The sequence below is a fragment of the Hyalella azteca genome, unplaced genomic scaffold, assembly GCF_000764305.2.
Source record: "Hyalella azteca isolate HAZT.00-mixed unplaced genomic scaffold, Hazt_2.0.2 contig17948, whole genome shotgun sequence".
Lineage (NCBI taxonomy): Eukaryota > Metazoa > Arthropoda > Malacostraca > Amphipoda > Hyalellidae > Hyalella > Hyalella azteca.
The window spans coordinates 58263-75593 of record NW_025947710.1 but is presented as its reverse complement, the minus strand read 5'-3'; the positions used below and the strand labels follow the sequence as shown (position 1 = coordinate 75593).

The window sequence follows — 17331 nt, the reverse complement described above, 5'->3', positions numbered from 1 at the left end:
TGCCTTCTAATGCAATCTAGTGCCTTCTAATGTGATATACTGCCTTCTAATGCGATCTAGTGCCTTCTAATGCGATCTACTGTCATCTAATGTTATCTTGTGCCTTCTAATGCAATCTACTGTCATCTAATGTTATCTTGTGCCTTCTAATGCAATCTTGTGCCTTCTAATATGATCTAGTGCCTTCAAAAGCGATCTAGTGCGTTATAATGTGTTATAATGCATTTTAATAGTTTTTGTTGTGTTTTAATGCATTCTCATGGTTTCTGTTGCGTTATAATGCAGTTTAGTGTGTTTTAACATGCTCTAATGTGCTCTAATGCATCCTAGTGTGTTTTAAGTAGTTCAAATCTGTTCAAAATCATTCAAATGCATTTTAATGAATTATAATGCGTTTTGTTGCTTCATAATGTTGAGTTTATTGTGTGAGGTCTGGTTGTTATATTGTGTTACAATGTGTAATGTTATGTTACCAGTATACATTATTCAACACATTATATTACAAAGTAACAGAACAAAATATTACATGACAAATAACAGATCATAACAATACATTTTGTAGCCCATTAAAACACCATATATGATAATATTACACAGCACACCGTAAAATGGGGTAACTTAAACCACTTTTTGTTTTTTCAACAAAACCCCTCAAAACTCAAAAACTATTTGATATAGAAAAATTTTGTCAACGGGCATTAAAGGCCTAATACTGAGGCTACAAAACACAATAGAAAGATTTAAAAAGTTTGCATTTCTAATAGGTTAAAAACATTAAAAATGTGACCCACGAAAAAAAGCTATTATTTAAAGCCTGTCAGAGTACCCCCTCCAATTTTTTTATTTTTTGGTTGAATAACTCCAGGTTTTGATGCATTGTAGTAGAACTCTTCTAGTTACATATGCAAATGACAAATTTTAGGAAAGTGTCATAGTTTGCAAATGGCACATCATAACATAGCACAGTATAACAACATAACACATCATAACATAGCACAGTATAACAGCATAGCACAACACATTATAACATAGCACAGTACCTATAACAATATAACATAACACAGTATAACATAACACAACACATTATAACATAGCACAGTATAACAACATAACATAACACCTCGCAACATAGCACAGTACAACATACCATATTATAACATAGCACAGTATAACAACATAGCACATTATAACAACGTAACACATCATAACATAGCACAGTATAACAACATAACACAACACATTATAACATAGCACAGTATGGCAACATAACACATCATATATCTTATCTTATAATGTTTTATTAGGATATGTTGTGGTATAATTTGTTTTGTTGTTCTATGTTATGTGTTATTTCATATTATATAGTGTAATATCATGATTAGTTATGTTATAATGTTTTGTGTCATGTCATATGTCATTACAATGTGCCATGTTATGTTGTGTTACAGTGGGTGGAGTTATGTGATATTGTTACATTATGTTGTGTTGTAATATGATATTGCTATGATATTGTGCTATGATATTGTTTGTTATATTGTGTTATGTTATAATGTGATGTCATGTTAGGGTGTGTTATAATGTGTTGTGTAATGATATGTTGTGATGAGTGCAGTGCTGTTGTGCAGTGATATTTTGTATTGCAATGTGTTGTGTTGTTAATACCACATTGTTAGTGTTACCATATTTTGTGTTGTGAAAAATCGTTATGTTGCGTGTTATGCCACAATGATTGTCAAAATTCTGCGTCAGTATTCATCATCAGACATTGGTCACATTTATCGTATAGCACGTGCGTCTCTGTCAATTATTAGGCATCGATTACATTGATCATAAAGCAAGTGTGTCTCTGTTGATCGTCAGGCATCGGCTAAATTGATCACAAAGGCGGGCGTTTGTGTCAATAATCTGGCATCAGTCACATCGATTGTAAAGCAAGTGTCTTTGTTGATTGTCAGGCATCAGCCACATTGATCGCAGAGAGTGCGCATCCGCTGTTGGTCATTGGGCATTTGCTAAATCGATCGCAAAGGCGTGCAATTGTGTCAATAATTTGGCATCAGTCACATTGATCGTTAAGCAAGCAAGTGTGTCTCTGTCAAACATCAGGCATTGGCCACATCGATTGCAGAGAGCCCGCATCCACTGTTGGTCATTGGGCATCGGCTAAATTGATCACGAAGGTGTGCAATTGTGTCAATTATCTGGCATCAGCCACATTGATCGTAAAGTGCCCACATCAGTGTTGATAATTGGGCATCGGCTAAATCGATCGCAAAGCATGTGTGTGTCTGACGATGGTCAGGCATCAGCCACATCAATTGTAAAGTGCGTCTGTCCGTGTCAATCATGCGGCATTGGTGAGGGTTAACACTTTCATTTTTAGCAAGCATATTGGCAACTTTCTTACCTGGCATACTGGTGTACATCCCAAAATAAACCTCCGGCGTACACGCCGCACCTTCCTGACCATGGCTTGTGTCCTGGTAAATTATGAACCGGGACAAGACAGACAGATTTGAAACAAGACATAACGAGATGCGACGAGGTTTGTCTTAATTATTTAAGACAAAACAAGGTTTTTGATTACACAAATCATTTCAAAAACATGGGTTGAACTTTGATGAATGACAAGTTAGCCCTTTATTGCTAATAGGACCAAATGCCGCAGACAGTTACCAGTTAAATTGAGTTAGTTGCAGATTTAGCAAAATTTGTCTGACTAACTGACATGGCACTTGATTAGTGGTCCGACAAACACCACAAACCTGTCGATGTATGCATGGCTGAGTACGGTATTGAGTAAAAAATGTTAAGTCTTAACTAAGGCTTCGATGGCACTTATGGGAACTGTACGAATATGAGTCGGGTTTATTACGTGTTCGGAATGAGTTCAGGTGCTGTGGAGCGCATTGGGAGTAGGGACGCAGTGTCTAGATTAGTCGGCCAATTAGTAGACAGTAGAGTGGAGTCCTGGTAAGATATTCCTAATAATACTAAGCTAGTACAATTAAATTATCTCTGCCTTTAGTAAAATTTTTTGCTATGCCTCCAGGAAATCTTCACAATTGCACAGTTACCTGAATTGTTATCAAACACTTGAGCTTGTTTAACTTTATTTAGAAAGGATACACCTGGGTATTTTGAGTTCTTTTTTGAAGATCCAATTATTACCTATATTTTTTCAAACTTAAATTTTCTTGTATTTTAAAATGTTGTTGATATTTCTTTCCAAACCTTTTTGTTGAAGGAGATTGCTTAAGGCAAGATCAATGAATCTGATTCTGTGATTGAGCTGGAGGCAAATCAAAGTCTGTCCAGTCAGCCGATGTCACCAGCTACAGCTAGAATGGCCTCCTCCAAACCATCATAGAACACAATTTTTGAAAAAATGTGTTTTTCCATTTTTATTTGCCTCTCAAGATTAAGTAGGTACCATATTAAACCAGAACGTGTATTCATAGCAAAAATCATTTCAATTGCTTAGCTACAATCAGAATAGTAAAAGGATAGGTACTTATCAAGTTATTATATAAATGCAGAGGTGGGCAGTAGCACACTGCATGTAGGTAGCGGTCACTACTAGCGGCCACTACATTTTCAGTATCTGTAGCGTTAGCGGCGCTACATTTAAGCAATTGTAGCAGTAGCGGTAGCGCCCGCAACATATTTAAGTAGCGATATGAGGTTTTGCTGCCACAGCGCTACCGCTACATTCATAGAGAAAGCCTTTAGATTTTACTTAATAGTATTAAATATTATTTAAAAATCAGCATGATACATACATAATATAAATTAGAGAATAAAACTGTACAAAATATTTTGGTGTAATGTTGTCAACCTCAGCCTGTTACTAGTGTCAACATGTTTGTTGTTACCAGAGGTGGGCAGTAGCGCACTACATGTAGCGGCCGCTACATTTGTGGTAGTGGTAGCGGTGCTACATATAAGCAATTGTAGCGGGATCGCCCGCTACATTTAGAGCATGTAGCGGTAGCGGCCGCTACATTTCAAATTAGCGCTGCCAGCTCTGCATGAATGTATGATGGTAAGCCAAAGTTTACACCACATCAATAATTGATTAGTCTCGTTAAGGCTTGTTATGTCTCGTTAAAATGGCTATAAATTCTGGGAAATTTTAAGGTACCTATTTTAACCGGGATGTCTTGCTCATCTTGTCTCCGTGTCGCCCCGGAATTCCTACGGAGCACTGAAAATTGTCCTGGTTTTTATTGTGAACCAGGACAGAGCCTGTTGTCTCGTCTCAGATAAAAAGAAATACTAAATGCAGGAGTCTAATAAAAAGATCACAGTATGTGCAACTAGAGTTCTGATTCGTTTACGTCACTCTCAAAGCACCACACTACACGCCAGCAATGATGAAACATCATAAACTGTTACCATATTTATTTAAAAGCCTTTAGAATTCCAATCTTCAAAACCGCTGAATTCCGATGCTATGTGTGACTAAATTAGGCATATAGTGAGACTAATTCCAACAATGCTTTAAAACAGTAATTCGTAATTCTGACACACTGTGTTGGAATTCCGACGCAGTGTGTGAGCTGTATTGGAATACAACACAGCTTGGAATTGTAATGGGTCGTCTTTATTGGTTAAGTGAGGGAAGGTATTCAAGGTTCTTCAAGACTCAAAAGGGTTAAATAAAAGATGGCCTCCCAACTCCCCTTATAGCCATCCCTGTCCACCAGGTGTTTTTCTCTTTTTTGTTCAACTTTATTTATTTCTAATACAAAACTTCATTATAAAGGGACTTAAAATTTAAACCTAAGAGAGAACTCTAAATCAAAAACCTAACCAACTACTGGATGACTGTTTAGCCATTAACTGGGGAACTGGGTAACCAGATAACTGTATAACTAGGCAAATGGGCTACCGGACAACTAGCAACCAGGCAACTGTACAACCGGAAAAACGGACTACTGGACAACCGGGCAAACGGGCAACTGTACAACCGGAAAAACGGACTACTGGACAACCGGGCAAACGGGGCATGGGTCGCTTATGTGAAGTACTTGAAGATGCTTCTGTAAAATATTTACATTATCAACACCTAACACACTATTATTTTATATAGGTACCTATGGTAATTTTAACTTAATTTCCAAGCCGGTCAATGTTACCCCGTCACGGCTGCCATTAGGTGGTCAAATCGTGACGTACGTTTTATCTGTGACTAATTCCGACAACGCTTCAAAACCGTAATTCGTAATTCCGACGCCCTGTGTTGGAATTCCGACGCCGTGTGTGAGCTGTATTGGAATACAACACAGCTTGGAATGAGCTGTGTGTCTAATTCTGAGCTGTATTGGAACTAGTTTTTATGTGCCTCAAACTGTCTCTTAACTTGATCATCTATTAATTTATTAACCACTTAAAATCAGCAAATACACATATACTTAAAGGATTCCTAATATATTCACAGACTTACTAAAAAGTATCGAACCATAATATTCTTTTTACACAAACAGTTTATCACTATTTGGTAGAGCAAGGTCAACTATCAACTTTGACACGTTTTTTGATGTTCTCACTGGGTGACATCAACTTTTGCTCTGAGGATCTTAACATTTTCCTGCCAGACCTAGTGTTTTGTGTAAATCTGGCGTGCAATAGTATGACGTCACTATTTCAACCATCTATGCATGCGTGGAACTAAGACAAAGCTTAATATAAAGGAAAAAGTTGAGAAATATTGGAATTACCCACGAAGTTTTCGCGACTACGAACGGTTAGTTAATTTTAAAACATTAGACGGAACACGTCCAACGTTACATCCGACGACGACTCGGAGACGGAGGACGACAAAGGTTGCGCATCAGCGTGACCGTGGACTGCGACGTCCTAAACTCATCATAAGGTCATAAGATGTCGGAATATGGTGCGTTTACCCCTACTAACACTATCTGCCAATAATGAAATCAATACAATCACGTCACTGGTGCCTCACACAACTGATCAATAACATCTCTGATGGTCATTGGTCATAAGGTCAAAACCCATTGTTATGATTGTACCTAAAAGAGTTGACATCAGGCCGCCTTTTGTCAGAAAGAAATAAGACGAATAACATTTTTTAGCCGTAATGGATTGGTAGGGAATAGCCATTGTAAAACATAAATCTCATTTTGACCATATTTTGTATTCATCCACAGGCTATTCTACAGACTAACTTGGTGATTCTATGTAAACCATGTCATGCAACTATGCTGAGGGGCTCAGCCCCTATCCTGACAAGGGACAAGTGGGAATGCCTGAGGTGAGTGTGGAAAAAGTTAACATATAAAATCAAATTATTTGTATTGGTTAGTCTTGAATTATGTAATCATTTACTAATCAAAGACATTTATTAATGAAGTCTTTTCACCTAATTATTATCCAAACCTCATTTATGTGTAATATCTTGAAGCAACTATACCTACTAAGATGATATTTTGTCTAATTTTGAAATTTTTTAAAAGTATCTTCTATTGGGTCCTTATAACTTTAAGCCAAACTTGATATATAATTGCTTTTTAATGGTTTTTACTTAATGCTAAAAAGTTTTTTATGCTTTATTTTTGGTGCCTTATTTTCTTGTTATTATATTCATTGCCACTTGGGATTGTGAAGAAAGTTAATTTGGGGACTTTTTCATAATATCTCTATTTTTGGTCTCTATCCGTCTATCGTACAGCATAATAAAATTTTATGCTATTTATGAAATTCTTGTTCATATTAATTCTATTTCTCGAAATGACCTCTCATATTTTCCTAAATTGGTTCTTGATATATAATGTTTTTCAGCGTTTTGCTGGCAAAGAAGAATTGTCTCAGAAGGTGGCTGAACTTGCAGCACTCATGAAGGCATCCAGACACACAGTTTTCCATACTGGTGCTGGTATCAGTACATCAGCTGGCATTCCTGACTTCAGGTAATGAAGTATCTCATATATATTATATAGGTACCTACTCATGCCATTCATTGAAATCATACCTACGTATACCGGTACTGTATACCATACCTATATATTACATACCTAGGTACTCATGCTTTTCATTCATATCATATACCTATACATTCAATACACCAAATCTTCTGGCAATCATCATTCTCAGCTAAAAATTTGTAACATAGGTATACGTATGTTTAACCTAAATTTGAAGTTAAATTAACTGTTGCAAGTTATTGAACTTATGGTATACCGGTAACTTGAGAAATAAGATGCTCTTTGGTGACATGCACATTGCTGCTGTTTGAAACTCTGCTGTTCTGTTCCTATGTTCTTCTGTGGTTGTTTGTTGTTTGAAACATTGCTGTTCCTATATTGTATTTGCTTTGAACAGTGTGAAAATCTTTATTTATTGTTGGATTATACAAATTGTAACAGTGGCCTTTTATGTTGGAATTTTCACCTCAGTATCAGTACTGAGTACTGAATCAGTGTAATATAGGTACCTACATCTCCCCAAAACTTGAATAAGAAATTAGGTTTGTGCCCTTGAGAATTTTAATCTGCAGGTCTCCATTTACCTTCAGCAATAGTATAATTTTTGGTTTTTCAAGTTTTTTGATTTGTGCTTGCAATTAAAATTTTAGCGCAAACTTGTAAGGGAGCTCAATTTGAAATTAAATTTACTTGATGTTAAGAGCTTCCAGTTCTCAGAATTTACCTGTTGCATCTGCTTCCAGAGGCCCTAATGGTGTGTGGACACTTGAGAAGAAGGGCCTCAAGCCTGAGATAAACGTCTCTTTTGATGATGCTCGGCCGACTTACACGCACATGGCTTTGGTGGCGCTTGAAAAAGCTGGTAAGCTCTAGCCTTGGGAAGAAAGTGGTTTGTTTATGAGAAATCTAGTTTTGGTAGAAATAAATGTCAGTAGGTGATTGTAACTTACTAAACACATCTCCAGATGAGCTGTGAAATGTTTGTATTAGACAGTAATTTCTCCTGTTAAAAAATTTTGGAAGCTTTTTGTTCTTGGTGCATAATTTGTTAATCAAAGACGAGCCCTTGCGGGAATGGATGGAAATCAAAATACTTGAAAGAAAAGTAAAAATAGTGATGTACATGAAAATTTTTGTTTAATGTTTTATTACTCTTTAATATATTTTAAAGATAGTTATTGGATCAAATTAAATGATTGGTCTGTTGGAAAGCCGGTGAGAATAGTTGGAAGCTGTACTGCCTTTTGAGAGCTAGTCTTCAGAACAAGCATCTAATGTCAACTGGGGTGACTTCGGCCGCCGGGGTGACTTCGGCCGCGGGTGTACTTCGGCCGCCGGGGTGACTTCGGCCGCGTTTTTTATTTTGTTTTGCAAACAAAAGCGGGAACATAAACGATGGCCAAAGTCACTCCGGCGTTTATGACCTCGTTTACGACCTGATAAACGTCTCTTTTGATGATGCTCGGCCCACTTACACACACATGGCTTTGGTGGCGCTTGAAAAAGCTGGTAAGCATGCAGAAACTGGTTTGTTTATGCCTTGGGAAAGAAAGTGGTTTGTTTATGAGAAATCTAGTTTTGATAGAAATAAACATCATAAGGTGATTTGTTGATGAAAAGCAGAAATAATGATACATGAGAATTTTTGTTTAATGTTCTATTACTCTTTAATAGATTTTAAAGATAGTTATTGGAGCAAATTAAATGATTGGTCTGTTGGAAAGCCGGTGAGAATAGTTGGAAGCTGTACTGCCTTTTGAGAGCTAGTCTTCAGAATGAGCATCTAGTTCTTTTATAGAGAAAGTATGCAGAGTTAAATGTTATTCTCCAAATAAAATATAAACCTTGATCATTGTTTTCATTAGAATATACGGTAATTCATAGAATTTGAAACCTTGAATGTATTCAGCCCACCTAACAATATATTGACCGTGATGAAGTCATATTGCTAATTACTACAGTCATACCGTACGGTACCTGCAGTACATTAGGTACATATGTATGGATCTTGATCAATTTTTGAATTAACTTGAACGTTACAATTTTTCAGGCTATGTAGTTCAACCATACTGTTGAGAGTATTTTCATCAATTTTTTATATGGTTTACTGGAAAAAAATTTTTAGGCAATATTTCCTAACAAGTTATCCTCTTGGGCACTGTCTGGTTCTAAAGTGCCAACATTTTGTTATCAAATATTTTTTACCTATTTTAACATGATGTTTTATTGATTTATTTCTGCTCGCCAGGCCTCATTCAGTACTTGGTGACACAAAACATTGATGGCTTACATCTGCGGTCTGGGTTTCCACGCCGTAAGATGGCAGAGCTGCACGGCAACATGTACCTGGACAAGTGCTCAGTATGCAAGAGGTGGGACTTGCTTGCAGCTCTCAACACCATGAAGGATTTTCAGTGAATTTATTTTGACTGGAAGTTTTATATGTATATGCCTGCCTATTTTTGAGTTCATTGAGTGCACAGGCATTCGGTTCAATTTAACAACTACTGCTTTTGTGACGTGATTAATAGGTTGCCTTGTTTTTCGAAAAATACAAAAAAGGAATTTGGAATACCGGTACCTATAAGACTGACCTGTAAAATCTAAATACTGTATAAACTGTCGTAAGGTAGCTAGCTAGCTAACTGAGTGCTGGTTATTTTGGAACAAGGTTGGTCTCCAGATGAGCTGTGAAATGTTTGTATTAGACAGTAATTTCTCCTGTTTAAACTTTAGAAGCTTTTTGCTCATAGTAGACGAACCCTCGCGGAAATGGATGGAAATCAGAATACCTACATGGTGGACATTTCTGGCCTGTAACAAGATGCGCTTATGAAAAACTTGTTCTTTACCTCATCTCTCAAAGTTGCTTGCAACTCAAACGTTGTGACCTAAAGGTTTCGTCATAATCTAATAATCCAAGTTATTACCGTTAAATGTTTTAGTTAATTGAATGGTTTTTCAAAACGCGTTAGTTGCCCGCACTGCAACCATAGTTTTCTCCACGACAGGGAGTTTGTGCGGTCCACTGCGGTGTCAACGGTTGGTCAGAAGTCTCTGGGCGTTGGCTGTCCTGGCAAGAGAGACACCGGACGCCAGTGTCGCGGACGCCTGCATGACAACATCCTCGACTGGGAGCATGACCTGCCACACCTCGACTACAACCTGGCTGAGAAGCATTCCATGTGTGCTCCACTCCTATGAATCCTTTTGTTCATTCATAAGATATTCTATGGCCGACAAGCATTCCATGTGTGCTCCACTCCTATGAATCCTTTTGTTCATTCATAAGATATACTATGGGCGATAAGCATTCCATGTAGGCTCCATTCCTTACGAATTCTTCTTTTGTTCCTTCATAAGATATACTATGGCCTAGAAGCATTTCATTTGAGATCCACTCCTATGAATTTTTGAATTGTTCATTCATAAGATATACTACGGTACGTATGTATCACTTAGTTGTGATACATGCAGAATTTCATGTTTACACACGAAGAATGGACATGCCACTTCCTTCAAGGATTCATAGTGGAAAATTTTTGATGGGAATGGGAGGAAAAAGTGTATGATTAAGAACTGTATATAATGGTTTTAAACATAACACAAAAGCATTAGGTATTTTTATGATATATGTTGTGATTTTTGAAGTCAGGTTTGATATTAAATTATTTTAAGAACTCTTGTGTGAAAACTAGAGCACCAAACAAAGAATTAATGCATACAGCATTAATACTATTTTATTGTTCTGAACTTGGCAATCGTTTATAATTCCAAAAAATAGAGAGGACTGATGAATTTTTGCTAAATCTGATATTCAAAGGGCGACATAAGTATTCAATTGATACCAATTAAATTCTGTCCTCACAGTGGTTCCGACCTGAGCGTGTGTCTCGGCACGACCCTGCAGATCATCCCCAGCGGCGTGTTGCCCACGCTGGCGAAGCAGAGCGACGGCAAACTCGTCATATGCAACCTGCAGCCTACCAAACACGTGAGTTATGGATGCGGTCGATGCCATATCAAACACGTGAGTTGTTGCTGCAGTAAAGCCCCTACCAAACACGTGAGTTGTTCAAGCTGTAGAGGCCATACCAAACACGTGAGTTGTTGATGCAGTAGAGGCCATATCAAACACGTGAGTTGTTGCTGCAGTAGATGCCATACCAAACATGTGAGTTGTTACTGCAGTAGAGGCCATACCAAACACGTGAGTTGTTGCTGCAGTAGAGGCCATACCAAACACGTGAGTTGTTGCTGCAGTAGAGGCCATACCAAACACGTGAGTTGTTGCTGCAGTAGAGGCCATATCAAACACGTGAGTTGTTGCTGCAGTGAAGGCCATACCAAACACGTGAGTTATTGATGCGGTCGATGCCATACCAAACACGTGAGTTGTTCAAGCTAAGTCTCATCATATACTACGTAAGTCTGGTAGGTTTCTGCTTTTTTAATATCTTTTTACAGTGTGTAACTGAATAATTCATCTCAAATACTTATGTCGTTTAAGGAGGTTGCAGCATGGCAATCCAACTGAGTCTTATTCGCGTATTTATATTAGGCGAGGGGAAGATGTGTAATAATGTTTGTCAGGAGCTTGACAACCTGATAACCATGCATTTGCAGTAGTTACTTCTGCGTAACAAATAATAACAACGTCTTATCACTTCTAAATTACTTCAGCATATTGATTTAAAACAAACGTTCTCCTCTGTAATATTGTCACTGAACGGAATTTTTATTTAGCAACATTTGTACTAATATCATACAGGCTTTCCTCGGTACGTTCTGCTGTGATCAGGCCACCAGAATAACAGTAAAAGAGAGGTTTGCAATGAAACACTTTACATCAGATCACTCTTACCTCCTTAATGGAAGACAATGATCAGTGACGCAGTCCATGAAAGGTGTACTGATGTCGTATTTGGCTTCTTTTCTTCAGCCAATTAAAACTGTTCGCTCCTCTTTGATTGACCAAAATTTGTTGTATTCCGTCACTTAACGGAACTTTATTGTTTTGCTGTCAGTTAATTGGTACAATAGATGGTCTCGCAGTCGCCTGTTGGTGCATTCTTCTTTGCAATCTACAATTGTAACTCCCGTAATGCTTAAGATTTTTGGCGGCATTCTATTAGATGCTCCTGGTGCTGACTTTCTTCTAATGAGCTGGACTGTTTAAAGATTTCCAAGCTGCTCTGGGCCTTTCTTCGTTACTAGACATTCTCTTTTCGTGCCAGATACAATATTTTCTTGCCCCAGCGTGCTCGTAAACTCTCGCTCTCACGATGTGTTCCTTCAAATTTTGTGATCGAAGCCTTTATTCTTATACGTACCTTAACACCGATTCATGTTTTGTATATTAATTATAGGTAAGTCACGCAGCTATAATCAGTAGTCAATATCATGTCACGCATCTATTATACAGTAATGTTCCAATTTTGTTTACTTGTTTTGCGTGCAAAAGTTAAAGCTGTTATCACTGAATCACAATGATTGATATAACGCTGTACTAATGCCAAACTGATTTAATATTTTAAGGCAGGAATCGGTCTTATTTGTTAATTTTGAAAATAAGCATTGATTATTTTGGCGTGTTTCAGGACAAGATTGCGGACATAATAGTGAACGGTTACGTGGATGACGTGATGCAAGAACTCTTATCTCTTCTTAACATACCATGCGCGGAGTACAGCATGGAGCAAGACCCTGTGCTCATCACACGAGCCCTCAAGAGCAAGCTCACCAAAGTCGCCGAGTCTGAACTAATTGAATGGACAATTCCAGACACCTGGTTTGATGATAAAGATCTCATTGAGAAAGTGCGCCGAAAAAAAGCAATCATTAACATGAAGAACACCGGGAAGAAGTGTGCGAGAACACCGAAAGTTGATCGAAAGAAAAGAAGGAGTCCTATCAAAGCTGAGGTGAAAGAAAAAACTGAAGAGTCTTCATCTCAAGATGAGACTCTCAGTGCTCGAAATCAGAGGTACAGGAAACGTTCATCTGTAACCGACTTTGTTATGCCACCTAAGAGAAAAAGACGGTCAAGGTCTAAAGTCAATGTAGATGAAGATGACAGTCAAATTTCGGAAAAACTTGACACTAAAACAGAGCACGTAGAAACTGATACTAAGAGCAATTATGCTTCACCTGAAATCAATGAAAATTCCCCGTCATTAAAATCCGTGTCGAACCTGGACGTTGTTGCGTGCCATGGTTCTCATGTTGGTGGGAAAAGAAGACTAGATGTGGAAGAGGAGAGCGCTGTCCAGGAGGAAGGTACCAATCCATTATCAAAGATCGATTCCAAAAGTTTAACCCACAACAATGGCGAAGTTTCATCACCTGGAGCTGAAGTTATTGATGGACACCTAGGAAATGGTACAGTAGCATCTAGTTCACCATTGCGGTCCGTATCAACAAAAGAAAACTGTGTCAAACGCCAAAAAGTTGAACATTGCGAGTTGCGTGACAGTGCTACTACTAACGCCGAAGATAGAATGTTGAACGCTAACACAATATCTCCTGATTGTAAGCAAATTATGAAAATCCCAATTCATGCTGAAGGGAGTTCAACAACTGAAAATATTGTTCTAAATCCTGTACGATCAAATGACCTTCAGACCATCAATCCTCAAAAAATTGAAATCGCGCCAGACTCCAAACTAACTGAAGCAGAAGCTTTGGTTATGTCAGCAAAAATGGAAGTCGTTGGCAAGCCAACAGAAATGATTGCGTTGTGCGATCAGCCAAAAAATGATGGCGTGGAAAAGCCTAAAATTGATGAAGCTATCAGTGAGGTGACAAAAACCGAAGCTGTCGACGAGTCTCTAAAAACTGAAATCACCACCAAGGTAACAAAATCTGAAACTGTCGATTCGGAAAAAAGTGCTCTTAGCAGCAAGATGACAAAAACTGAAACTGTTGGAAATTCTAAAAAAACTGGAGTTATCACCAAAGTGGCTGAAAATGATGCAGGTTCTAAATCAGCAAAATCTGAAATTGCGAGTGAGGAAACAAATGAAGGAGCTGTTGTTTATTCTGCAAAAACTGGGGTTACTAATGAGAGGACAAAAGCTGAAACTTTTGGTGAACCTGCAAAAACTAAAGCTGTTGGTGAGTCTGCAGAAACTGAAGTTCTCAGCAGAATGAGAAAAACTGAAGCTACTACCGGAGAACCAGCAAAAATTGGAGATATCAATGATATTGCTAATACTGATGCAGGTCCTGTGTCATTGAAAGCAGAAGTTACCAGCAAAGTGACAAATACTCTCCACAAAATTTCCAAGCCTGACGCAGTCTACGAATCACTGAAAACTGATGCAGTTAGTGCAACTCCTAAAACTGATGCAGTTAGTGCAACTCCTAGAACTGATGCAGTTAGTGCAACTCCTAAAACTGATGCAGTTAGTGGAACTCCAAAGACTGATGCAGCTAGTGGAACTCCAATAAGACTGATGCAGTTAGTGGAACTCCAAAGACTGATGCAGTTAGTGGTACTCCCAAGACTGATGCAGTTAGTGGAACTCCTAAAACTGAAATTGTTGACTTTTGCAAATTTGATGAAGTTGGTGGTATTCCTAAAGCAAATGAAGACGTCAAAGCAGTCAAAGTTGATGGAGATATAGAAATAGAGAAAGCCAAAACAGATGTGGCCATAAAAACGGCAACAACTGATGTGAATTTCGAGGCAACAAAAATAGATTTTGGCATCAAAACCACAAAAACGGATGAAGATATCAAGTCTATACAAACTGATACAGCGAATGAGACTGCAAAAACAGACAGGGGCACTGAGTCCTTGAAGACTGATTCAGGCATGGAATCGCCAAAAAATGATGCAGAAACACTTCCAGCGCGGCCAGGTAGTGAAAGTTCGGTTGATAATGATATCGCAAAAATAAATATTGCAGCCACCGATTCTGCTGACGAGAAAATTTCAGAAAGAAAAACCCAGCAATTGGGCATTTTGGAAGGAGGTCTAACTTCACATTCAGTTTCAACCAAGCCAGTGGTTGATTCAAGTTTAGCTTGTAGCCTTTTATCTGAGCCCAGGTCCCCTAGTGCCAACTCCAACCAAGATGAAGCTAAGTTTTCTTAGTGCTGTGAAGGCATTGGAAAGCATGCGCTCAGTTGCATACATTGATGAAAATTGTAATGCTTCTCTACAAATGTGTGAAGATGACACCATCTAATGTACAAAATTGGTAATAACATTCCGTCAAGAAATGCTATTTCCGCACTGTCAGTGTCAACTAATCTCTCAACTTTGCTGCCATCAACTAATGTCACGCCTGATATGCATGAATCTTCTGACATCTAGATTGTTTCTCTGCCGTCAATAAATTACCAATCAGTTCCGCATGAGCCCTCCACTGAGCAATTAACCACTGACAACCTTAGCCATCTTGCCACAGTGAACTACATGCCAACTGTAGAAAAGGATGTTAAATGAGAGTCCCATTGCTACGGCACTTACATACATCGTCGGCTCAGAAAAACTCTCACATTAACACAGGCTGAGCACAAAAACTGCCTAACGTGAAAAGCTCATTCTCTTTTATTCATTTTGGTCAACAATTTCGTATATCAAAGTTTAGTCTTCAGTAAAATATGCTAGAAGGCAGTTATTGTTGGTGATTCGTTCTCACGATTAGCTTGGTTTATAGATTTTATCCTATTTGATGCTCTTGCTATATGATTGGAATTGAATCTGATTCTCGGGTTAGCTGAAGTTAGTTTAGGTAAAAATTCAAGTCAAATCTTACTTCGATGATTTGTAGTAGTAAAGCACATGAACCTCCGCCTGCCAAGGAGTACGCATATACTCTACGTACATTGACCGATCTAAATTTACAAATGGATATCATTTACAGAATTAGTTACAAAAGTCTAAAGTAACAACGATCTTTTATGGCCCTTTCTCACCAGGCGATGGGTTAGTGAGAACAAAGACAACCTGTTACTTATCTTTCTTCTTTGAAGTTTTATCAGTTGGCATTGGTGAAAATTGTATGATGCTTTTAGAATGTAGATCAATGGTTGGTGGCAGAATCACGAGGGGTGACGTTTGTAAACCTCATTTCCCTGATTCATGCATTGCAGACCTACGAGCGAAGCAGCTGCATTATATGTTTACCTGATCTGCTCTCATTTTCAGTCCATTGCGCCCGCTGAACTTATCGCCCTCGAACGATTGAAAATTTCAAATGCGCATCTTCACCTCTTACACGGAGGTTGAATTCTACTGCAAGTAATTTCAAGAGATATATTGCGCTGGTACTTCTCTTGGATTACGAATAATTTGTGTAATGTTAACAGATACTTTTAGTGAGTGGTGTAGATGACTTCATTGTTTTTGGTTTTCAAGCGCGTGTCAATTTTTATCAATTCTAGTGCACTGATTATTTTTCTTCAATTAGCAAGTGGTTTTTTCGTGTATTTCATCATAAAATATTCTAGGAATGAATGTATACGTTATGTTTTAATCACTATCTAACTTAAAGCTCTTAACTACATTAATTTATTATTAAAGTTCCGCAGGTCCTGTAATTTTTGCATTGTTGTCTTGAGAAAAGCGTTAAATAAATACCTATGTCGTCTGTTTGTTGGTGATTCGTTCTCACGATTAGCTTGGTTTATAGATTTTATCCTATTTGATGCTCTTGCTATATGATTGGAATTGAATCTGATTCTCGGGTTAGCTGAAGCTAGTTAGGCAAATATAAAAGTCAAATCTTACTTCGATGATTTGTAGTAGTAAAGCACATGAACCTCCGCCTGCCAAGGAGTACGCATATACTCTACGTACATTGACCGATCTAAATTTACAAATGGATATCATTTACAGAATTAGTTACAAAAGTCTAAAGTAACAACGATCTTTTATGGCCCTTTCTCACCAGGCGATGGGTTAGTGAGAACAAAGACAACCTGTTACTTATCTTTCTTCTTTGAAGTTTTATCAGTTGGCATTGGTGAAAATTGTATGATGCTTTTAGAATGTAGATCAATGGTTGGTGGCAGAATCACGAGGGGTGACGTTTGTAAACCTCATTTCCCTGATTCATGCATTGCAGACCTACGAGCGAAACAGCTGCATTATATGTTTACCTGATCTGCTCTCATTTTCAGTCCATTGCGCCCGCTGAACTTATCGCCCTCGAACGATTGAAAATTTCAAATGCGCATCTTCACCTCTTACACGGAGGTTGAATTCTACTGCAAGTAATTTCAAGAGATATATTGCGCTGGTACTTCTCTTGGATTACGAATAATTTGTGTAATGTTAACAGATACTTTTAGTGAGTGGTGTAGATGACTTCATTGTTTTTGGTTTTCAAGCACGTGTCAATTTTTATCAATTCTAGTGCACTGATTATTT

The 17331-nt window shown here is 38.0% G+C and overlaps 1 protein-coding gene across 2 annotated transcripts; it reads left to right on the top strand.

Annotated features, from left to right (window-relative positions):
* The first annotated feature begins 6175 nt into the window (after positions 1-6175).
* LOC108667757 lies at positions 6176-16545 on the top strand. 2 transcript variants are annotated; one of them, XM_018154822.2, is made up of 7 exons: positions 6176-6277; positions 6805-6932; positions 7691-7809; positions 9196-9319; positions 9959-10132; positions 10818-10941; positions 12548-16545. In XM_018154822.2, the coding sequence occupies exons 1-7, from the start codon at positions 6212-6214 to the stop codon at positions 14573-14575; spliced, it is 2763 nt and encodes a 920-aa protein (XP_018010311.1). In that variant the 5' UTR covers positions 6176-6211; the 3' UTR covers positions 14576-16545. The 2 variants fall into 2 exon arrangements, with proteins under 2 accessions (XP_018010311.1, XP_018010312.1); XM_018154823.2 differs by lacking the exons at positions 6176-6277; positions 6805-6932; positions 7691-7809 and adding an exon at positions 8399-8456.
* Positions 16546-17331: the final 786 nt, after the last annotated feature.